This window comes from Branchiostoma floridae, chromosome 7 (genome assembly GCF_000003815.2).
Source record: "Branchiostoma floridae strain S238N-H82 chromosome 7, Bfl_VNyyK, whole genome shotgun sequence".
Lineage (NCBI taxonomy): Eukaryota > Metazoa > Chordata > Leptocardii > Amphioxiformes > Branchiostomatidae > Branchiostoma > Branchiostoma floridae.
The window spans coordinates 9729443-9753430 of NC_049985.1; the positions used below are offsets into that span (position 1 = coordinate 9729443).

Consider the following 23988-nt stretch of genomic DNA (forward strand, 5'->3'; position numbering starts at 1 on the left):
GGATGAGAGGGGTGCCCTTACTCTCCAAGCGGAGTTTAGGCTCAGGCTGTTTTTTATCGGCCTTTCTATTTTGTTTTCTTTATTATGTCTGTTTGGCTGAGAGACATAATATAAAAATGCTTCATATGATTACATGTTTATTATGTAAATAAGAACATAATTTGCATAATTAATGGAGAAATTCCATGCTGTAATTCCATGTGGTAAATAACCCAAATTTCATTCCTGTAACATATTCAAGCTATGTGATGGTGAACATTGTTGAATATATATCCTCATTTAAAGTTATTATGCAAAATATAATCTGATTTGCATACTTAATGTTATCAACCTAGTTACTCAATACCTCATGATTTCCATATGATTGGTTTGACTTTTGACGGAAGGACCTGAAAAATACCTCGCTAGAAAGAAACGGTGTATATTTTCTTTTTACTTCAAAAAGTCAGTAGAAAACGTAAAAAAAGAAGAGACAACTCAGACCAGTTGTTATGCAAAATATAAAAGTCATATTTTAATTTAGGATACAGTAGGGAGGAGTGTACATAAGTCCTGGCCATCTGGACGCCCTCTCCTGGCCACAAGGTTCCTACAACTTCTGTTGCGTCTTAACGACAGACTTAAGACTGGGAAGACCCCAAGACATGAGATGATCAGGTTAACAACACATGATGAGTAAGGGTAATATTCAAGCAGATGTTGGGAGGAAAGATTGTAACGTTCTGTGGCTGCCTCGTTTTCCTAACACATAAGTTAGGCAGACAGAAAACTTTACCTTTCCTCCTAATATCTGTTTGGAGATCAAGCTGCAGAATTGTGAATGATGATGCAGCAATCTAACTGTAACAACTGGGCCATTATAACATCAAGTATACAAGGTAAGTGAATATAAGCTACTGTATCTTCTTTAATCATCAAACATCTGTAACAGAGGGTTCCTTGTGGCACTACATCCAGACTTACATGGTAAGTATGGACAAAATTTTGATCAAACCCAGTATTAGGGGCAAAGAAAATCGTTTTGATTTTGATTGCTAAACAAAATACATGTGTAGTTATTGGAGTCCACACAGTATTTCATGGTAAAGTGATTTCCAGTGTATGGAACATCTCAACATGAGTAAAACATACATCGGGGTGGTTGGATAGAAAGGCACTCAAGTCCATGCTGTTAGGGCAATTCAGGTGGTCCCAGATAGTGCAGAATGACGTTCTGACCGGCTGCCCATACATGTTTTCTTTGAATATTCAAGACATTACTTTGATTCCTTACAATTATGAGAGGTTTTTGTCAGGTTCCGAGTGGAGGGCAGAGCAGGGCATGTGTCCTTCTTGCATCTTGAATTAAAAAAGACTGTAACTTCCAAGGTAGCATTTACCTCTCGTGCAATGCTCACAAGTCACCCTCCATTGCCCCAAAACCTATCCAACTGTAGACACAGTGGATAAGACAGCTGGAACATACCAAGTTGGCAGGGGTGGCAGTTGTAAGCACTCACAGAGGATATGTTGTTTCAAGGAGGTTCTATTCTATAGAATAGAGCCTCCTTGGGTGTTTGTACAAGATGTAATAAATATGGAATCATAGTAGAAATAGGCACAAGTCTGTACAAAAAGCAGGTACAAAATGAATAGTGATACAGGATTTGATATGAAATACGTCCGGGACTGAATATCAAGTCCTACACAGCTAGGTACAACATACATTCACATGAGGCACATAAAAAACGGCATAAACATTTACATCTGCTGATTTCTGGGTTGAAAATCAAACTGTATACGGATATTTTGGAAACTGCACAGGGTCTGTATTGTTTGTGAGGTATGGTGGGAGGGGGGTGACAACACAGAGGAGTCGTAGGGCATCCAGTGGTAAAAAATGTACACAACTAGCAAGTTACATATGTACTTACAACTGCCTTTAGGACGCCTCAGAAAAGGTGCCTACAAAATCTTACGACACTTTACAAAAAATTGCCTAGCTACTGAACAAGATTCGTCTCTTGTAATGAATTATATCCTGCACACCCCTCTACAAAAATGCTTGGGCCCAAAGGCAGTCAGTTGTGGCCTGATGATTGGACCATATCGGGCTAAACCACTATCACCAGGCAGGTCTCCCTACTATCTAAGTGGGGAATTTTTCTCTGTATGTGAATAATACATTATCTAGGGTATCCCGAATGACTGTATGGTACAAAAACCATTAAAATTACTGCTATGTATACATACTCTTGTATATATGTACAATGATTAGTGAGTGAGAACTGTACAAGAAGGGTACTGACCAGTCAGATCAGAATATCACGTATCGGGCGACATTCTGACGATTTGGGTCTTAATTTTCATCCCAGCTTTACAAGAATCAAACCTGACTAGTCAGTTCCTGTAGGAGAGACACCTCCCTGCCTGCACAATGGTACACTCCGAAAGCAAAACCACACATTGAGTATGTGACTGTACCATTTGCTGTGCAGGGGGGAGGTGAAACCTGACTTTCCAATCTTCATCACAAATTTTGACATGTACATCTGGATTGATTGATTGGCAGGTGTCAATCAAACGTCATCAGCCGGCAAGGTTGGCAGTGGCACGTTAATGTTGACTGATGTGAAGAATGCCATCTTCTCCCTGGAAACAGAAATGTTCGGCTTCATTAGTGAAACGTTAAAAAATACACCTGTACTGAAAAGTCTAAGCTCAAAGCAGATGTGCAGCTTCTGCTGCTTTCTCTCAGTACAGTAAGTATGAGTGGTGAAAATGTAAACAAACTTGGAGGTAGTGCAGAAGGTTGTCTTTCACAGCCAAAGCTGCATCAGGGTCTACTTGCCATTGCTCAGTTAAGACTAATAGGCAAATAAATGGTCTCGTTCTCCTAATACCCGTCTAGCAATACTTAGGAAAATCTATCAGCCGATGAGTCAGCGAGCTTGAATGACTTATCCAGTAATACGCCTGGTGTTCTCTCAATCATTGTGCCATTTCTGGGGATATGCAGGTCACTGAGCAGCATTAAATATGATTGATAGTGTAGATCTTAAGATAAACAAGTGCTTTTAAAAAAGCTGGCATTTTGCCAAGGTTTGCGTGTGTGAATGTTTTTTTTTCTAGTTATTAGAATGTCATATAAATAGAACAGAATAAAAAACCTGATATGGGCGCATGGAGAGATTCACAAATATGCAAATGAGTTATGTCCTGGAATATGAAAATGAATATGTTTCCTGAAACTTTTTGTTATCCAGTATGCAGTTATTTTCAAGAAAATCAGTTTGTTCTTGTGTAATTCTGTGATATAGATGTTGTATGGGCATTTTATGGAAAGTTAGAAAGAAACATATACGCAGAGTATCGCACGTCTCACGGTTCGTTCATTCAAACATCCCAACTGCGGAAAAATGCAGTAGAAGAGGTGCAAAGGTGAGTTTTAATGTTCTGTACAAAAGTATTGTTCATTAGTATAATAAGGCCATACCAATTTAATTTGTTGGTTCTCGGATTTTTTCAGAAAAAAGTTGAAGCGACAGGGCGAAAAAAAAAAACTTGCAACAACTCTGGGTTCAGTCAGGTCCAAAGTTTCAGGTTCGTAATTCCAGACTTGAACCAATGGTATATAATGATAATAATAGTAATCTGGTGTATACATGTATGTGTGGTAGATCCAGTTACACTTACATGCAAAATTTGCATTTTGTCATACACTTTACGTGGAATTTTAGCAATACAAATGGAAAATTATGTGCAATCAGTATTGCTTAAGTATTCACAGTAACATTGCTGTAATAATGCTTAGTAATAAAGACAAAAACATAGAGTATTTCAACACACACAACTTTTAAAAACCTTTAAGAAGGTTGAAAAACTTTTTCAGCATAGTATAATGTCTAATGTAGCAACAAGAACAATAAATTGACTTAATTTCACCCCAAAGAATAGATAGTGCCTGAAACATCATTGTATTCTCTTTGTGAAAGCTGCAGTTTGAATAAAAATCGCTTGAGGGCGTTAGTGTACTCATTCCATATTAATGAAGCCATTTCCAAATATGGCAGCATTGGCCAAGCCATTTCCAAATATGGCAGCATTGGCCAAGCCATTTCCAAATATGGCAGCTGCCATTTTGTTTGTCCCACTGCAACATTTTCGTCTTTTTCAAGCACAAATTTAACGATCTATGGGTGGTTTTCGATGATTTACAACATAAAGGAGAACATAAGCAGGTGATAGTTATTTTGCAAGCCCAGTACTAGTTTCAGAAGTTCTTTTATTTTCAACTGAACCAAAGTTTGTTTCAAGTCCAGCAACTTGCGTTAACGTTACCGTAACGTTACAGGGATTTTTTTTGGATTTTTTTTTTTTTTTTTGAAATTGGGAAAAATAGAAGCGGCGATTCCGAGAACCAACAAATTAAATTGGTATGGCCTAATGGATGTAAAAATTAGTAATGTAAAAAAGAAAAAAAAAGTTGAAAAAAATACCTCCCCGGATTCGAACCGGGTGCATTAGCTTGGAATGCGTAAATTTTACCACTGCGCCAATGCGACCATGTTGCAGAAATGCCAGTTTTAGAAGGTATACAAATGTTTGGGATGAATTGAACAGGTCCGTTCATCTCAACATCACAACGGCGACTACTCTGGCCTCAGAGCATTTTGCCGCTAAGGCGGCAAAATGCAAAAATATGCATGACCCTCTGTCTAGCTCAAAATTGGGTCAGCTTGCAGTGAGCAACAATTTTTACCAAGGAGGTTGTACTTTTAGCCCTAAACATAGCAAATTGCCATTTCCCTTTCATCTACCAATACAAACAAACATGTATAAATAAATGAGTTTTTATGTTAATCATGAGAACATATCCTGTTGGTAACCTACCTGAAGGAAGCCTTCTCAGGCTGGTCCTTGCTGCTCTGCTTGCGGAGGCGTGCCATCTCCTTATTGGCTCGTTTTAAGAATTCCTGTCTCTTCCTCTCCTCCTCTGCACACTCCCCCATTCTCCTGGCCAGCTGGAAAAACAGGTACATGGATCAGTAAACATACCTCCCTCATTCATCAGCTTTTCACACCTAGTAGACCCGTCTCTTCGTCCTCGGTGGGGACCGAAAATTTCACCCCATCTGTCCAAGAAACTTCAAGACACGGAACTGTTGAAAATGCACTTAAGTAAGCTAAAAAAATCGCAGACTTAACAACGAAAATTAAGAAAATGGGCTCCAAAACAATGAGTGGGATGGAAAAAAATCTACAGCTGGAGACAGTCCTGTAATGTACACCGGTGCAATAGCTGAGTGGGTAGAGCGTTTGCCTTGCATTCTGTAGGTTGTGAGTTCGATTCCTGGCCGAGTCATTCCAAAGATTTAAAAAATGGTAAATTGTCTGCTTAGTACTCAGCACTAATGAGGAAGGGTATGGGAGTTAGACGCACATTCCTAGCAGTTGACTAGCCCCTGCTGTAGTGGCTTGCACAAATGTGAGGCCCAAGGGCTACAGAACTGGAGATGGGCACCACCCTAAGCATCTGTTACAGATGCATGGGTAATTAAAACTTTAACAGCCCTGCCACATATAGCTGAATAAGTACCTGTTTCTCAGCGTCCACCAGAAGTCTCTGCATCAGCTCGTTCTCGCTGACCCAGTTGGGCAGCCGGCCGTCCCCGCGGGTCTGGTGCTCCTCCAGACGCTGTTTGATCTCCTTCAGACGCACAATCTCCTCCTCGATCTGAGCCTGCCAACAAACAAACAAACAACATATTAGAGGACAAACAAATAAATACATCTGAACACTGGTTCACCTTAACACGTAGGGTAACCTATATCCATTGTTTATAAAACATGGTAATTAGAGATATCAAGTAGACGTATGGTGGTTTCAACCAGCAATACGTCTTACTACTGTGGTGGTTTTATTCTAAGAAAAAGGGCTTGTCATTGTGTTTAGAACTTGCCCAAGAGGCTGACTGGCTGACCCTCTCTGGTAATGTCTCCAAATGTCTCTTAAAACTCAACCAAAGATGATGATGTCTGACCTGCTTGGTGCGGAAGGCCTGCAGGTCCAGCTCCAGGTCCAAGGATGTCCTCTTGCTGTTCTTATCTTTCTGGGCCTTTGATGCAGCTTGTTGCTACAGGAAGATGTAACATGTTTGTCAACTCAAGAAATCTAATCAACTGAAGCAAAATACTTCTAAATGCTGGTCTGAGATGATTGAAGATACCAGACTGTGCAACAAAGATCATTTCTTTTAAGGCTTACCATGTTCTTCTTCCACCTCATGCTTCTTCTCTCCATGGAGTTGCGGATAAACGGCCCCTTCTTGTACTGCGGCATGGAGCTGTCACTGTCGCTACGGTTCAACTGTGCACAAAAACACAAGCACGAAAGTTAAGCTGTGTCGGCAAAACTATCACAAAAAAACATATATACAGTAGAAGTCAGTTAATTGCACAACGGATAACCGCTCACTTCTGTTAATTGTACAGCATCACCAAATCCTGTGATGGTGCGGTCCAGCTGGATAACTTTGCTTTGTTGCACCATCCGGATAAATGCACAAAATATGCTGGCAAATGGGGTGTGCAATCAAATGGCTTCTACTGTATAATCAACTAGATGATGAACTTGGGAAGAGACTGTTCTGATAGGTAGTTGCTCAAGAAGCAATGTCATTGGATAAAACTTTACAGATGACTAACATGTTCTGATATCAAACTTTTTATTGGTAGGTAGTTGCTTGGGAAGTGATGTCATTGGATACAAATTTTGCAGATGACTAACATGTTCTGATCTAAACCTTTTTAAACTGGTAGTTGCTTGGGAAGTAATGTCATTAGCTACTGACCTTGCAGACATACTGCCCTGACTGTTTGTTGACGCGGTTGCCAGGCGAGAACGTTTTGGAGCGGACGATGGTGCTGTTCCTCAACGGGTCGGCACGCTTGGCTCTGCCCTTGTGGACAGCATCGTCTGGGGACAGCAGCTGTTCTGTGTTGGTCTCCTACAAAAGTGGGAAGAAATCAGTGTTATTTCATCTTTTTTACAAGACATACATGAACAGTAAAGGCCAGCCAAAAGCTACAAATTGCTTTCTTACATGTGTAAAAAAAATGCATGTGTATGTATCTGAAACGATGCCAAACATCTAAAACTACACCTATTTACTATATAATTCAGCTAACAGCTGAAGTCTATCAATAATTGGTTATTCATGCCATCCTTCTTTCATTCAGTTACTTTACATCTACGGTACCTCTTGCGAGAGCAGTAAAGTAAAGAAGCCCCAACTCACCTTATCACACATGACAGTGAGTGAGACAATATCGTCAAACGTGGGCTGGGTCCCCATCTGTGCCTGGCTGCCCGGCGTTGGCGTGTCCGTTTCCCGCGATGGGGCGCTCTCCTCCTGAATGAACTTCTTACAGTCCTGCGGCGTCGGCGTGTCGCTGCCTCCCCTGGGGGTGAGTGTGTCGTCCAACCCAGCCTGCAGCACTTCCTCAATGATCTGCAAGGGGGAGCTTCTGTGCAGGGAGTTGTTCTGTTCCTGCATGGCTGGCAAAGCGTCCTCCTCTGAGATGGTGGGGTGAGGCCTGCTCACTTCACTACTGACAGAGTCACACTGCTCAGCTGGCTCCTCCAGAATCTGGAGAAAAAGGAAAACAAAACATTTGGGTCAAAGGAGATTGCAATTTCCTTTCCACTGTTTTCATCCACTTTAAATGTCTGGTGGAATCAGGACAAAGACTGTACTGTTCATAACAACTAGAAACTAAAAATGAGACTTTATTTGCATGCTGCAAAGTCTTCAGGCAATTAAATAAGGACTTTATTTTTATGAATGCAGGAGTGAGAAAGAAGACACTAAACTTTTTCATGATTGCAGGAGACACCAAACATTTTCATGAATGCAGGAGTGAGAAAGAAGACAACAAACATTCCATCCTGTCTCCATGTACTTACCACAGGGGTGGAGGTTTGCGGACAGTCGGACAGGGAGCCCCCGCTGCACTTGCGGCTCTCGCACTGAAGAAACTTGAAATTCAGGAGGTTGTACCACCGCACCGTGCCCGCCGGTCCGCACGTGGCATCGAAGTCTGCCAGGCTGATCTGGGCACAGCCCTGCAGCAACACAAGTTTGTTTGAGTGATTTTCATTCATGAAAATTCAGATTTGCCTCCTGGCTGCTTTACACTGAGGTCATTTATTTATCAATCTTTCAGGGTAGTCCCTAAAGTTTTGATAAAACTGATTTCCAAGGGAGCCCAATGAGAGAAGAGGTGAGGATCCAAAAAAACATGATCCAGTATAGAACTCAATATGATGCAAATATCGTGTACAATTTTACATTTTATTCAAATGTTGACATTTTCATGTTTATCACACTTTTGTTTGCCACAATCAACAGAATAGTCTTTTCCTGTCCAATGCAGCAAAATTCCATAAAATGACAGGTACTAGCTAGAGTAACAATCAGCTCCTGTATACATCAACAAAAGCAGGAAGAGTTTCTCACCAGACAGTCCTCTTCCTGCTCGCTGCCGAGCGCCCAGATGTGCATCTGCAGCGTCTTGGTGTAGAGCGTGTTCTCCATCACGGGCAGCGCGAACAGCTCGTTAAATACCGGGTTGGCAAGGTCACAGGTCGGCTTGGTGGCAAAGGTGAAGTTGGCGTTGGGCGGGCAGGGCAGCAGGGCCGCACGGACACAGCTGTGGACAGGACAGGACGACGGTCAGTCAAAACTGTACTAGTAAACTCCTCTGCTTGAGGACCACCTGGTCATTCTGGCCACTTTTCGGTAATCCTTTAGATCATTTTAGCCACTGACCCACGTACACATTTATAATAATCACACATTTTTATCTTCAACTGACAACATTCAAATACAATTCAATCTCTGTAACTGGATAAAAAACAGATTTACTTCCGGACGTCCGGATTTACTTCTTCAAATGATAACATACATACCATTTTATCTTTAGCTATAAATTGTTCTCAAGTGAAGAATATGGAATGCAGTACTCACATCTGGTTGCCCTGCTCCACGTTTAATGCTGAGAGGTTTCTTATTTGTTCCACCCTGATGCTTAACTGGCCTTCTGTGAAGTTGTACTTGAGTCCTACTTGTACTTGTGCTGATTCTAGGTTAATCTCATTATCACAGAACACCTCGTCCATCTCTCCTGGCCTGAAACACAAACGTCACAACATAGGACCAATGTTCATCTGTATTAGCATGATAATGATACTGAATTGTGTTGGTTTTTACGTTTAAGTCTCTAAGGTCCAGTTTACACAGGGCAAAAAAATGACTTGTCCTGAAAATGTCCTACGACGTTCGATGCGTGGCGCGTGTCCTAGGACACACTTTTTGCCTGTGTAAAAACAAAAGTGCCGCAGTGTGGCACCTCCGGAGGTGCCGGTAATACATACATAGTAACCAAAGCAAGGTTATCAGAAATGTCAGTCTTCACTCCTCAGGCAATAAGCGCCCTCTGGCAGAACGTACAAGAACTGCACTGCAGAAGCAGATAGACTGCCTCGGGGTAAAGCTCACCTTTTTGTGGAAGCCTCGAAGACACCGCTGTCGCCAGCGACAGACTCGTCTGAAATGGCAGCGGAGACGCTGCGAGGGTTTCCTGCGGCCAGGTGGGAAGATTCCTCGGACTCCGGGAAGTCCACACCTGGGGATGGAGTGAAGGAATGAGCATTCAGAAAGATGAACAACATGGAGCTATACAACAACACTCCACTGAGTGAGGATAATATACATTTAGTTTTATTATTAGACACCGTTGCTAGAATACAGTGTTTCAAAATTTAGGACTACTGTTGAGCTGAATCACATGTAGGGTAATTCCCACTTAACAGTTTAGACAATGTCAGAGGTTATGTTGTAATGAGATATGACAGATTGTATGATGTATAAGGAAGCAGATGTGTCACATTGAAGGACCCTTATACTGCTTCAACAATACAGATAGCCATTTTTACACAATTGAGTTGTACAGTTACTGACCTGCTATACCCTCACTAATAGGACTCAAGGGACTGTTGATAATGTTGTTAATGTCCATGGGTCGCGAGAAGTCCAGTTCCATGTCTGTGCTGCACCCGACAGTTCTGGAGGAGTCTGTGTTCGTGTTCGGGCAATTGTTCCCGTTTGACGCGTTTTCCAAGTTTGCCTGTGACTCCATCAGTCTGAGTTCTGCGAGCTTAGCTTCCACCTGTGATTGGTCGAACTCCCCGCCAACCGCGGGAAACAAGTCTGTCGCGCCGTTGTCCGCTCCGGAGGGAGACCCGGGCGGGGAGAGGGAAGATAACGAGGAACGCGGTGATAACGAGGTCAACGACTTGGGAGTGTCGTTTGGTTTGCTATTAATTTGAAGAGTTGGTCCCTGGGAAATGGGCGTGTCTGTGGAGGAGGCTCCTGACACCTGGTTCTCGTGGATGGGGGAAATCGAAGTTCGGAATCTCTCGATAAATCCTCCTTGTAACAGACCCTCCACCTGCCAGATGGAAGATAAGTATGTAATTAAACGGGTATATGGAATAGGTTACATCCCTGGGCTTAAAATATTGTTTCCATAGCAAACTGGAAAAACTGAGAAAAATTCAGACTTCCAAGTGGTAACTGTATCTGTGTTTCCCACTTATAGTCTTCGAACTTATTGAAATGGCATACTTTCAGCTGTAACACAATGTCCTATTACATCATGGTTGTTTATACATCATGTTGCAATATGTACTAGACAAAGTTGAATGCACTAGACAATAGTAGAACCCATAGGATGGATTGAAAAAATGCTGAAAAATACTGTTGAGATCCTAATTACAGTCTGAAATTTGGTATACACAGGTTACTTCAAAGTGTTGCAACCCAAAGAGATGGGAAATCGTTGCTATAAAAACTGCATTTACAAAACCGGTTTTGCCTGAGGGTTAACAATCACACTGAAACTTTAGATGCAAACACTGCCGTACCTTTTGGTTGAGGTCTCTAAAGCTGATATCGTTCTGCGGAGCTCCGTAGATGTCAGTGAAGCTGAGGGAGCTCAGCGAGCCTTTACTGGACGCGGCGGACAGGGAACCCCGACTGGACGCGTTACTTAACGACCCTCGAGACGACCCCGAGGAAATGGACAGCGTGCTTGTTGAAATGCTGAGGATGTAGACAAGACTTCTTTAAACAATATCCATTTTCACTTGCTGATAGGGAATTTAAATTTAAATTCAATCAATCAAATTTAATTCTAACTAAATCTAAATTTTTGTAAATGCAGGTATGCCAAAAAGCAGTTATACAAGCAACTGGATATCATTTTGGTTGAGTTGCAGTTGCTTGAGTAACTGCTTTTTGGCGTATCTTATTACCTGGATGTCTAACCTTCATCGACGTAATGTAAATGAAGGTTTGGCATCCATGTAAATCATATCTTTAAGAATTTTTCCTCCAACACAAAATAAAACACTGCAGAAATAAACCAATCTCCAGTATCTCTCCAGCCCTACCTCTTGATCTGTGTTTCCAGGTATGTGAGCAGCCGGGTGGCTTCCTGCAGCTGCTGCAGTAGAGTGTTCCTCTTCTCTTGTAACTTTAACCTGCAGGAAAAAATGTTGTATTTAGAACATGTCTATAGTCTATCTATTTCTGTTTTACCAGGATGGCTCTCTTTCTAGGCAGGACATGGTAACATATGACACAACACATCGAAAAGAAGCATATTTACAGGATAGAAACATCTTCCAAAAGCATGTTTGTATTGAGAGTTTTATAGAAATAATAAAGACAAGATCTGGTCTGCATTAGTCAAATAATCTAGGACACTTCTCTTACCTATCAGATATGACCCTGTTTGACATCTCCTTTGCATTGTTCAATTCCTCCTCTAGGTGGCGTTTCTTATCCGCCAGTTTTTCCCGGTCCTCCTCGGTCCTTTTCCGAGGGTTGACACTCTTCAGCTCCTTGAGGAGCTTCTCCTTCTCGGAGATAAGGAGCAGGCGGTCCTTGTCGCAGTCGGCGACGCCCGGCAACACCTGGTCGTCGATCTCAGCGAGGTCCGTTTGTAATCTGGCCACTCTGGGGAAGGGAAAGTTCAGGTACAGGAAATGAATTTTTGGAGGACATAAGAAGGAGAAATCATGACTGCCTTCTAGAGAATTTGTTTTAGAAAAATACATTTACAGCCTTGACTTCTATTTGTGCTTATTTGTAAAACTTGTAGGCAGTTCCGGATATAATTTATACCATTCAGAAGAAAGTCTTCTTCGTTACACAACATTCTTTGATTCTTCAGTAAATGTTTCAACGACCATCTGTCACCTTCATCATTACAATCGCATACTATCATCATTTTTGTACTGACGAAGGCGACAGATGGTCTTCAGAGTGTTTACTGAAGAATCAAAGAAGGTTGTGTAACGAAGAAGACTTTGTTCAATTGATCTAACAATCTGATGAATCTATTTATGGACAATTCAGAACAGTTTACTCTTACAACAGCCTGTATTGCCTATACTGCAAATCAGGACTTGGACACTAGGAGGCTCTCATGACATGGCCAATACATGGTTGTTAAATGTGCGATACGTACCTTCTCTTGGCCTCATCGTACTGTAGTCTGAGCCGTGCTCTCTCTGCTAGCTTGGCACCTAGCGACTGGAATGACTGAAACGTAAGAGAAAAATAAGTTTGACACACCAACCTTAATAGGTGCCAACAATTTGCACTTCATTTACCTTTCCATTCATAATATGGTTTCATAACTACCAGTGACACTCACTCACTTCCTGCCACTCTTCTGACAGTATATTACAGTAGCTACAGACGCATATAAAAATCAGCCATCAAAAACAAAGCTTCCATACTACTAGGGCTGTCTCCATTTTTAAGTTTTTTTCCATCCCACTCATTGTTTGAAGCAGATGTTGTTAATTTTCATTGTTAAACATAACAATTTAAGCTTCTGAAAATACATTTACATCAATCTCATGGCAAAAAATTCAGATTTTTCCCCCGATATTTTGGACAGGAATTTTTAACCAACCCAACAAGCAAACTTTTGTCCCGGGACAGAGGAATGGCCCTGGAGACAGCCCTCCTCCACAAACAGAGTGAAACACAGGTGAACTGACCTCTCCTGTGACGTCTGTCTGCGACGCTGTGTTGGACCTGGCAGCCAGCGAGCTGCTGCTGTCGTACAGGTTGAGGGAACAGCTGCTGGCCTGCAGGTTCTCGGCGCTGCCCCGGAACAGCTCCTTGAGCCGTGCCAGGGACTGCATCAGGTCCGCCTTCTCCTTCTCACGCAGCGTCAGGTTCTTCTGGATCGCTCGCAGCTCCTCCATGATCGCCTGCGCCTCGTCCCGCTGGTAGTTACCGTGTCCATTCACCATCTTGGTTTCAACTCTGCAGGGAACAAAACAACAATGGAGGCTATTTAGATAGTCCTATAAGTCCTTCCCAAACTGTCCCCATTTATAAGACTGCTGGCATATTGACTGTTACCATGTCATTGTGCATTCACCATCTCTGGAGAGATAAGGTGGAGAAGAAAATGTACTTCCACTTGTTCAGCTTACAGCTTATAGAAAGCTAGTCATCTTCTAATCATGATATTAACAGTCTACATTTACAGGTTTGATGTAAAATTAGTCAAACAAGACACATTTGTGCGATACGATTATAAATGATTGTAACTTGTGTGATATGATGGTAAGCCTTTAAAATGTTAGTCTAATTGCCTTACCATGTTAAATTTTTAATGTATGTGCATATGTTTTTAATGCCTAAGTACGCAATTCAGCGCCTTAGGGCACTGCGATGTATTTAGAGGTTGTTGAAACAGCAATCAATAAACAACTCTATAAAACAGGAAAATTCAACAATGGGCCAAGACTTTAATGCCCTATCCTTCCACAATTTCCTACAGCCAGGTGAGAGACAACAGCTGGATTTTGCCCTGTCAACCTTCTGGTCCAAGCAAAGGACCTCAACCATTACACCACAATATTGCAATTGTTCCAAAAATGAACCAATTTCTTCCTGATTTTGTGAAGGATATGTCAGGGCATAATCTGATTTCTTGTTCATGTCATGTCAAAGAAATTCCCAGACAGAGAATATTGCAGACCTAGCTGTCAACTAGCAGAAGGCTTGGCTCAAGAATATGCACCAATCACTCAAGCTGTGGTGCCAAAGAATGTCTTTAAGTTTGTGGCCCCGTCATCATGATGCAAGAACAGATCGCACTGACCTGGGAACCTAACATACCAGTGCATCAAGCACTAACACCTATACATATGGAGTCAAAACTTGTGAAGCAAAAGTAGTCTATCATGTAAGATTCATTGAGATTTCCTAACACAACCAATGGTCAACGACACTGCGTGGTTTATACCATGGAAATAAGCAAAGACACAAATGTCAAGTTACAGAATGTCACTCACGCTTGAAGTGTGTCCACCCCCTTCTGTTTGTAGTACAGCTCCGACCGCATCTGGTCAACCTCTCGCTTGAGTCTCCCAACCTGTCGATCGAGAAATCAATTGATCAAAAGAAATTCAATTTGTGAGGTATCACAAAATAGCTAAAACCACCACCAAACTACTGAATTGCAATGTGTGAGAGGCTTAAATGCTGATGCCAGGTATGTCCTCTACTGGGCGCTGTGAGACCTTGGGCACACATGTGCCATTGTTGATAACTTGTGCCAAATCTGACCTAATCAACATTTTTTTCCCTCAGAATTCTGACACCCATTCCCAGTCCGCATAGAGGGTAGTTAGTCGGACCTAAACACTGTGACATACTAATTTACAGAGAGTGGGCGCCATCTGAGCCGCCTTCGAAAAAAACGTGAGGTTACTTCTGGCCACTTCACGTTCTAATTACACAGAAAGTTGTCCTGTCACAGCTGGTATATTTACTTGTCTAGAATGTTTTACTTCTGTCACTCATTCTCAGTGCAGGGGCCGACAAGTATGGAATATACACCCAAAAACCCTTCTTGAAAGGTCCGTTTTGCTCCAATAATATAAAAGTATCCTTCATCTGTAAAGTAAAGTTTTCGGCAGTTCTGGTCCCCACCCTAAGTTAGAAATGTGGTAGTCAATGTTTGTATTGTGCTCAAGGTCGTACAGGGGTCACTTCCATGGGAGGTCATACAAAGTTCAGGAAGAATAAACCAGTTATTCAGCCTGTTTCTAAACACCCCAATCTTTCCTCTACCTCTCATGGTGATGCAATAGCAGACGATTGCTTACTTCTGATGGACCAAAGGCTGGATCAATTCATTCACTTGGTTCTCTGACACTCAAACAACAGGAAAGGGGCAAAACAGAAAAAGAGAGCTAAGAGCAAAACTTTGATTATACAAAATATATACTCATTTCCTTAAATAGTGTACATAAATGCAAAATTTGGTTGTTTTCAAGTTAATCTTCCAGTTACTCTTCAAATTTGTATCATTATTCTTTTTAGACAGAGAAGCAGCAAATTTGTTTGGTTTGGTTTGGTTCAAAAGTAAAACAATGAGTTTTTGTCTACAGTACATTGACTATACAGTGAAACTTGCCTTAGGGGTCACCTGAGTATAGGGGCCACCTGGCCATTGCGGTCACTTTTTGCCGGTCCCTTGGATTTTTCCCATTGACCTAAGCATTAAGAAATAGTCTATAGCGGTCACCTGTCGAATGCGGTCGCGGCCAGCCGATTTTCAGTCCGGCCGCTATGCCAACACTGCCGATAGCGGTCACCGGCGCGACTGGCCGGCCGCGTTACGCCGCGCTAAACCCACGCGGGGTTCACTTTTTTTTCAATTTCTGCACTACATCAGCAAAATGTAGGCTCAAATTGAACGATTTACGAAGAAAACATTGAATAAAGAAACATTTTACAAAATTATGTGATTTTATGCGAAGTTTTTCCACCAACGTGTTGTTGACGTTTTTCTCGTCTCAGACTCTTTGCACTCTACCCTTCTCTACATCGTCATTTCTGTGCAGACTGAAAGAATATATGGACAGATTTTACAAGTAGACCGTCCGTTCATGTATCTGATGTTATAGGCTCTTGAAATCCATGTACGCTGGTCTAATTTTCGTATTCCGCGGGCCAAAAATATCGGAATTGTATTTGCGTAAATTTTCCAAGATGGCGCCGCCTCAGAAGATAAACAAGGTCAATAGGGGTCAGTGGGCGACTCCATTTTTGCCAAGGTAAAATGTGGCAACAAGAATTCTGATTTATAGCACAAAATACGGTGATTATGGTATAAAAACGATAAGAATCAATTAAATCAACGTTATTTATGTAAGAACTAGACGAAGTTGGATTTTTGTCAAAGAAATAAACCTACGTAGAGACAGTTTTATTTCGACGTGACCACCTTGGCATAATGGCGCATGCAGACAAGTCAAGCCGAGCCTTCCTGAACAAGTGAAAGTTTTTGTGGCGTTTTGATGTTTAGAAATGATTATGAACTTGTGATCAGCAGTGATTGAACGTCTAATTTTTGCCGGCAACTATCGGAATTTACACGATTTGTCTATTCGATTGGCAAAGTTGCCGGAGACTCGCGCTGTGACCCAAGCTATCCAGAAAGTCAGATCGAGGAACAAAGGAAAATGGCGGCGCTGACTTCGCGTTCAGACAATTCTAACTGTATAAAAGACAAGAGAACCAAGCAAATGTCTGTCAGTTTTGACTCAGAAATACGATGTCAAAGGCTTCGACTCCCGAGGGACACGCATTGACGTTGGTCATTCGGCGTTCCGAGAACGGCAAGTCCCCCCGTCAACTAGCGGCTGATTTCGGAGCAGGTGTCGGTCGGACTCAGATTAGTGTTAATGTCTAATAATAGTAAACTGTCTTCTCTGTTAATAGCTAATGACATTTTGACTATACAGAAATAAGGGAGCAGTAGTAGTAATACAAATCTATTTGATTAAACTGTTTGTTTTAAACTCATATTTTAATAGTTTAAATGTATAACCTTAATAATATGTCAATAAATACTCAGTATCTCAGTGGAAGCTGAATGCCTTGTCACTTATTGCTTGTGGTGAAATGTACCTTTTTGGCTATACTGCCTATAGGGGCCACCTGCCCATAGGGGCCAAATTTGGTCAGTCCCTTGAGTGACCCCTATAGACAGGTTTCACTGTAATAGGTCCATAGAGGAAGCATATACTGGCATGTTTGACAACCAGCCATGTTTACTGAAGCACATAAGTTTTGACCTTGGTATTGTATTGGACACATCCCAACACACCACCTGCAGTTGTAATGAACTTTTGAAGAAGTATGCATCTTTGGTTCTTTCAATGCCGGTAAAAGTACACAGTCATTATTGCTGAAAGGGACAGCTGTGTTCGTAGGCGGAGCCTGGACAATTGTATAAAACTTGTACTGCTGTTTGATTGGAAAGTAACTTTGAACTTAGGGGCCAAAAGTTTGGTCTTTTGACAATCCCAGTAAGCAAGGGAAAACAAGTCATCCTGTCTAATGGAGGAGAAGCATGGTGCTTTTTAAAGTGTAACTCCCTTTGCTACCCACTCACATTTCTTGTCAAGCACACTGGGTCCCTAATACTCTTTTTGATATGTGTGTTGGGTTCTTCTATAGGTCTGAGGAGTTGGTAGTTCAACCTGTAACATGTAGTATGATGTACTGTTGCACTAGTGGAGGGCAATCTATCTAGCATCCTCTCCAACAAGTCAAATTGTTACTAACGTTAGTTCACCTTTATCCGCCTTTAACCTCTATCCGTTGTGTTGCTAAACAAGGTATCCAGGGACATTAAGTCGATGGATGGTAGATTCAAATTGTATTATTTTCAAGATATTGCAGTTTGAAACCATCATCTGTCGACTTGATATCCCTAAATACATTGTTCTTAAAAAGAACGGATAAAGGTTACCCTATGGATAAAGGTGAACTAGCGTTACAATAAACAAATTATGGTTCATTCAAAATCTGTGAATTTTGAAACTTTTTGTCCTGCCTTACCTGTGTTCTGGGACTGGGTGCAAAAGCTTAGCAGGGAACATCAATCAGTTCACAACCCAGACTGCGTCATACCAAAGACTTGAAAAATAGTAAGACTGTTTGCTTTCTCTGCAACTTGTTAGAAAGAGTATGGCAATGGGAGTTTATCACACTCCACTACTCCTACCTGTTGGTTGCCTGGATACCAGACCCCAGCCCGATCTCAAAAATATCTACCCCACACAATAGATATTTTGGAGATCGAGCTGGGGTATGGTATCCAGGCTAGCCTGTTGGAAGTATTTGAACTTACCCGTGTTCTGGCTGTGGCCACCTCTGCCTTGAGCAGGTCAGGGTCATACTTGGTGCTGGCTGTGGAGGAGGAGGAGCACACTGGAGGGGAACAGCAAAAGGACAGGTTAGAGATGGATACTTTTTTCGTACAACAATTGTCAATAATACACAGAATTGCAGTATTACAATGCCTTCCATTTATATATTCACAATCCTCAGTTGTAGAAATCTGGTTGTTTATAGTTGTACTACCACGAGATCTTCAAAAAAGCCATTAAACTAGTTGAAACTTTATAGCTTCTGCCAAAGTCATTGAGACCAAAGGTACGTTTCTCAAGGACATACTATTTGCAGTACATAAGGAGAAGAGAGGCAGACTTGCTGTTTACTCTTTTGCTAGATCTTGACACAACAGGGCTCATGCCTTTCACTTATCAATAACAATGGTTCTATTGTAGGTAGCAAAGGTGAGACAGGTGTTTTTGGAAGACAGGAATGTTCAGCAACAAAAATGACAAGCAAGGTTCCCTTCGTAAATCAGGATGTACATAAAGGCCTACTTTGTACTGTCGAGAAACATGATCTGTACAAAATGACAACTTGGTCATAACTTTTGCAGACTAAACTTCAAACTGCATGGATGAACTAATGACCTTTTGGGTAACTACCCTTAAAACTTCAGATCAATGATACACTTGCATGGGATATGTCATATGATATTAAAAATATGGTATACATCTAATGTTTTGATAGATTAGTTAGAAGCGAGTATAGTCATTCTTGATACTGTTGTATTGGGAAAACATACTGACTTGGTCAATGGCCTTATAGAGTATACTTTGTGTTGTAATGTTGTTAAAACATCAAGAGATAGATTGACAACATAAAAGAAGAAGACTTTTAGTTTTACCTCCTCTAGTTACACAGAGTCACATAAACCCAAAGAACAGAGTGTGGGCATTACACAGTATGTGACAATGTTTGAAAAAGAGCACAAGATTGTACAGCTGTCTGAAGTGGACATCATATTGTTTATATTAGCTTCTCACCTGTCTATTGTTAACTGACACCTGATGTAAACCTATGGACCATTTGGCAAAAAAATGCCAAGGTCCAAGCTATTTGTTCTTTTGCCTGATCCAGTCAACAATCTTAATCCCCTCTGGCCTTCTCTTGGACAAAAATCTCAAGGTAGAGATGCAAGGTCGTAGTGAAAAGCCTAATGAACAGGATACTGAGTGGCCTTGTGGATGTCTGCATGGTTCCAAACTTTTGTATTGTCCAAAGTATCTGTAACATCCAATCTTGACAAAAAATTTCATAGATGTTGGAAGTAAAAAGTGCTATGCAGAAGAATACGAGGTTAGCTTAGTGAAAATCTATTCTTTCTAAGGAAAAGAAAAAAGACTGGCTAAATGAACTGTGGATCAAATGTGGTCCCATTATGAAAGACTGCAACTCACTATCGTGCAGCTTGGGGGAGCAAAGATACACGGGATACAAACTCGTAACCCTCTGATCCAAAGGCAGGACTGCAAACAAATAGGCCATAGATGCTACAATTTTTTCATAATTTTTCGACACAGGATTTATTTGATGGACAAAGGTTCTTGCCTGTAACATCTGGATTTTTAATCATATTCTATCAAAATCAAAACTGTACAATAAACACTTGTTCTAGTTTAACTGAGAGCGGTTATCAATCATTACTGACAATTGGCACGCCACGTGTAAACGCAGCCCAACAAAGGCACAACCTGTCTAGACAAAGGTTTCTGACAGGGCACTAATTCCCAACATTCTTCTTTTTACCGAGGTGTCAGCGATCTTTGTGGCCCATCTGCTTTCAAACAATGGCCGACAATGTGCGGGCCGTCTCCGTCGCCACTGGCACTGTGATTAGAGGGGGGTGTCGTCAATGTTTGAAGGGCCATTCCAATTCAAATAAGGATGAATGTCAAGAATCACAGTTACTAAACTAACGGCAGGCCTATACAACACTGAAAGTTTGATGCTTACTTTTTCTACCTTGTTAACAAATAAAAATTAGGTACCCAATAGATATCCTAGCAGGCTAAGGGCTAAAAATTAGCAATGAAACATTCAGTAGCTTATTCAGAGTTCCACTAGTCCGTGCAACACAAATTCTGCTGTCCGGGGCTGTAACTGGCCCCTCAGGAGGTCGGTGGATGATGGGCTGCTATAAGTGAGATTTAATCAGGCTAGGGTTCCACTAACCAGTCTGATATTGAGACGAATCATTCTTGGGGAGCAGTCAAAATACCCTACATTGCATATACATCCTTTATCGATGAGAGAAGTACAATGTCATGCCCCCCTCCCCCATTTTTGTGTGCAAGTTTCCCGGCCAAGTTTCACCATACCGTACATTTCTGTCCTGCAGAGCTAAGTGCATATATGCACTGGTGAGAGGGACAGCCATAATGAAGGCTTAACATGTCTTAGCCCAGGAGCATTCCAAGCTGGCTCAAACAAAGAACTGCTAATAGTTAGTCCATCTGTTTTGGCAGGGGGCAGATTCCAGGCATTCTCTGTCTTTGTCGAAGGTTTGCCAGAGAAAAGAGTAAAGTAAAGAGAGTGTGGGGCAACTGTGTAATTAGTACACAATGGCTGTGGCCACAGTGGCAAGGCTTGGCTCCAGGCCAAACAGATGACTGAAAAGTCTGGTCACCTGTGCATTGGTTTTACCAGAGGGTTTCAAACACTCATCACTGCATCTACCGCAATCCATTTCTCACAAATACTTTTACGGTTCTGATTTTTTTCTGTTTCTCCTGCTTTAAAGCATGAGGAAAAAAAGTTCCAGCGACTAGAGGCAAAGGGTAACCTACACAGGAAAACTATTTGAAAACTAAACACTTGTTATAGGGGACTATAAATCCCCTCTGTTTTGATTTCATCATTCTTAGATTTGTAAAAAAAAATTTGCGAAGCTCAAAGATCACAATGAAAAAGAATCGGCAGAAATTTCTGCACCCTGGTACATAGTTTTAGAGTCAAAAATTTCCTTCCAGCTCTCTTGCCACCTTCGTACTATAAAATATCTGCGAACCAAGGAAGTAAATTGGCGTGGCCTGGAGAAAAAGTAAGGTCCATCTTTCTGCAGGTCCAAAGTGAAGAAAGGGGAGGGGGCTGGGGGACAGATAACATTACTGTCCAGGCAGATCTGGGCGGCTGATAGGGGCGGGGAGTGTGCAGTGATGATAACTACTGATGTTATCTCCTCCCAGACCTGCCATGAAGGACAGTCATTAGGCAACATTCCACCAGACCTGTCACCAAGGTTCCCTCCCCAAATTTTCTTCTCCTATCTCTTGCTGAGCTAGTCTTGTTAAAGAGTAATTTGATCCAATTTCAATTTTTTTCCACATGAAGCATTTTGTGAAGGTAACCCAATAACTCGGTGAAGATTTTCTGCTTGCTAAGATGACAGCATGGCTGTTGTATTTGTATGTCGGGAACACAAAAATTATGTCCAATGATAAATGATGAGGGTGCAAGCTAGAACCCTGTCTGTCAGCGAGGATCTTAATAACTAGAGGTCACACGGCAGACTGTGTTCTGCTGAGCTATTCTCTGCTGCACTCCTGACAGACACAAACAGGCCGACTTCACCACAGAACGCTGGACTGTTAAGCAACTAAAATTGCATTTATACGAACTAAACTTTGAATACGATTCATGATGCAAACGCATGATTCGGAAGACAAGATAACACCCAAAACTTTGCAAAATACAATTCTTCATTTGTTTGAACTACTAGCACTAAAATGACAAATTGATCTTTTAGACAACACTGACGCAAGATACCAAATGAGCACGAAGGTATTGGTGGAAAGAGATCTGCAATTTAGAGCATACAAAATTGAAGGCATTTTATGTTGGATTGGGTCAACAACTGTGATATTTCTTCTTAAGGAAACGAGAAAAGGTAAAACTTTAAAAGGGTACCAACTGATGGCAGATTTCAATACCATAAATTCTATGGCCAAATCCAGGTAAGAGCATGTTGTACATAATCATAGAAAGTATAGAGCCCAGGATTGAAAGAAGACAGTGGTTATGGAAAATGATACAATACACAATATGTGTGTGCTAAATGTGTGAGAAGTGCAAAGAAAAGTTTTAGGTTTGTTATTAAGTTTGTACTTACAACTTGTACTCGACCTCCAGCCATGGAGGGCATCATTCAGGTGCTGGAACTGAAAAAAAGGACAAGCAACATTCCTTGTTAGTCCCTGTCACAACAAATAGATGAAATACTATGAAGGGATAAGTAATGCTATTATGAATTTACACACCACCTGTACGTTACTGTATCCATTAGCTTCATCATCACTGGAAACACCTGTGAGATCCATAGTTCAGGATATCCCTCTCAAATGACCAGGCAAGAGGAAGTCATGCCCTAACACTTGGTGCAACATGCCTTAAAAACATATGATTAACCTTCGAATTCTAACCAATACTAGCTTAACTACATTTCTCTTTGGCGATTTCCTATTGAGCAACCATCAAAGAAAACATTCCATCCTTGGTAAAAGATACTATGACGTCACAACGGCACACAGGCCCGATCGCTTACTTCAAAAGGACTTAATTCCAACCAAGACTTATTGGAAAATGCTAACGTTATTACATTTCTCTGCAGGGATTTCCTGTTGCAATATCTGAGTGGAAACATTGCTTCACTGATAAACAATGTGCTGATGTCAGGCTGGGGTGTGTCCAGCTCATATTGCCAAACTAAGTGAAGTTGTCATCACTCTAACCACAGGACTCTTACCTCATCTTGAGCCAGCGCCAATCTTTCTTGCTTGATGTTGTAGATTTCTTGTTTGCACTGGAACGGGAAGGAAAGCGATTGAATGCAGTAATCATATCACACATCGTTACTCATTGTGACATGTACTTTCTCTCTTCTACCAGATAGTTACTATGACAGAAAAATGTTCAAGGGTGGCCAGGATATTGAAAATACATTGTAAAAGGGTAACTGATCAAATGCAACACAATACGTTGGGAGCTGGTAATGAAAATCAAAGAGGGCACAAAAATATTAGACTACCCGACCCCAAAGTTTACTATTAAGAAAACTGTTTGTACATTGTATCGTAGATCCTTGCCAACATTTGTATGTAAGACTTTTCTGATATGATTCCCACACAGTATATAAGGCAGACCAGCACTTCACCTTACACTTTTCTACAGGAGTCAAACACTGTACAGGCAAACAACAGATTCCTCTCTATATCCTAGTATGGGAAGAATGCTGGAGGAACACTCGATGCAGTTAAGACAAACTTTGACTTTGCTAGATATTGAGAAATTGCATTAGGCCATAACAATTTGTTGGTTCTTAGGTTTTAAACAAATCATGTTGAACTTGAAGAGCAACAATTACATGAAAACATATTCAGGGAGGAAAGTCTGTACCTTGGAACACACAGCTTTAGGGAGTGAATATCATCAGGCTGACATTTTCCATTGAACAATTTGTTCTCAGTTTGACTTCTTGATTAGTTATTTGTAAAAATGACTAGAAGTAGATCTAGAACCAAGGAAATGACTTGGAATGGCCCTGCCTTCACTGAAAGAAATGAGCAAATCCCTGGGCTGGAGGTGGGATAGCCGGTATACAGGAGAAATGAATAGCCAGGTATTAAGGTAATTTGGTACTTTGGGGAGTGGTCATTACCTG

The 23988-nt window shown here is 41.4% G+C and overlaps 1 protein-coding gene across 3 annotated transcripts in view; it reads right to left on the reverse strand.

Annotated features, from left to right (window-relative positions):
- Positions 1-489: 489 nt before the first annotated feature.
- LOC118418887 (protein KIBRA-like) overlaps positions 490-23988 on the reverse strand; it is a 46480-nt gene continuing 22981 nt past the window's right edge. For 2 of the 3 annotated variants that reach the window (XM_035825003.1, XM_035825004.1), the window contains exons 4-24: positions 23074-23130; positions 22441-22489; positions 18286-18365; positions 14432-14511; positions 13121-13391; positions 12580-12653; positions 11823-12065; positions 11498-11587; positions 10970-11147; positions 10005-10494; positions 9543-9669; positions 9012-9173; positions 8502-8694; positions 7949-8107; positions 7281-7631; positions 6834-6989; positions 6248-6349; positions 6024-6116; positions 5579-5722; positions 4873-5003; positions 490-2631 (exon numbers count right to left, since the gene is read on the reverse strand). In XM_035825003.1, the coding sequence (XP_035680896.1) occupies positions 2559-2631; positions 4873-5003; positions 5579-5722; positions 6024-6116; positions 6248-6349; positions 6834-6989; positions 7281-7631; positions 7949-8107; positions 8502-8694; positions 9012-9173; positions 9543-9669; positions 10005-10494; positions 10970-11147; positions 11498-11587; positions 11823-12065; positions 12580-12653; positions 13121-13391; positions 14432-14511; positions 18286-18365; positions 22441-22489; positions 23074-23130 (3303 nt within the window). In that variant the 3' untranslated portion in view covers positions 490-2558. Of the gene's footprint in view, positions 2632-4872; positions 5004-5578; positions 5723-6023; positions 6117-6247; positions 6350-6833; positions 6990-7280; positions 7632-7948; positions 8108-8501; positions 8695-9011; positions 9174-9542; positions 9670-10004; positions 10495-10969; positions 11148-11497; positions 11588-11822; positions 12066-12579; positions 12654-13120; positions 13392-14431; positions 14512-18285; positions 18366-22440; positions 22490-22591; positions 22664-23073; positions 23131-23988 lie in introns of those variants that run through there. The other variant, XM_035825005.1, reaches the window with a different exon arrangement.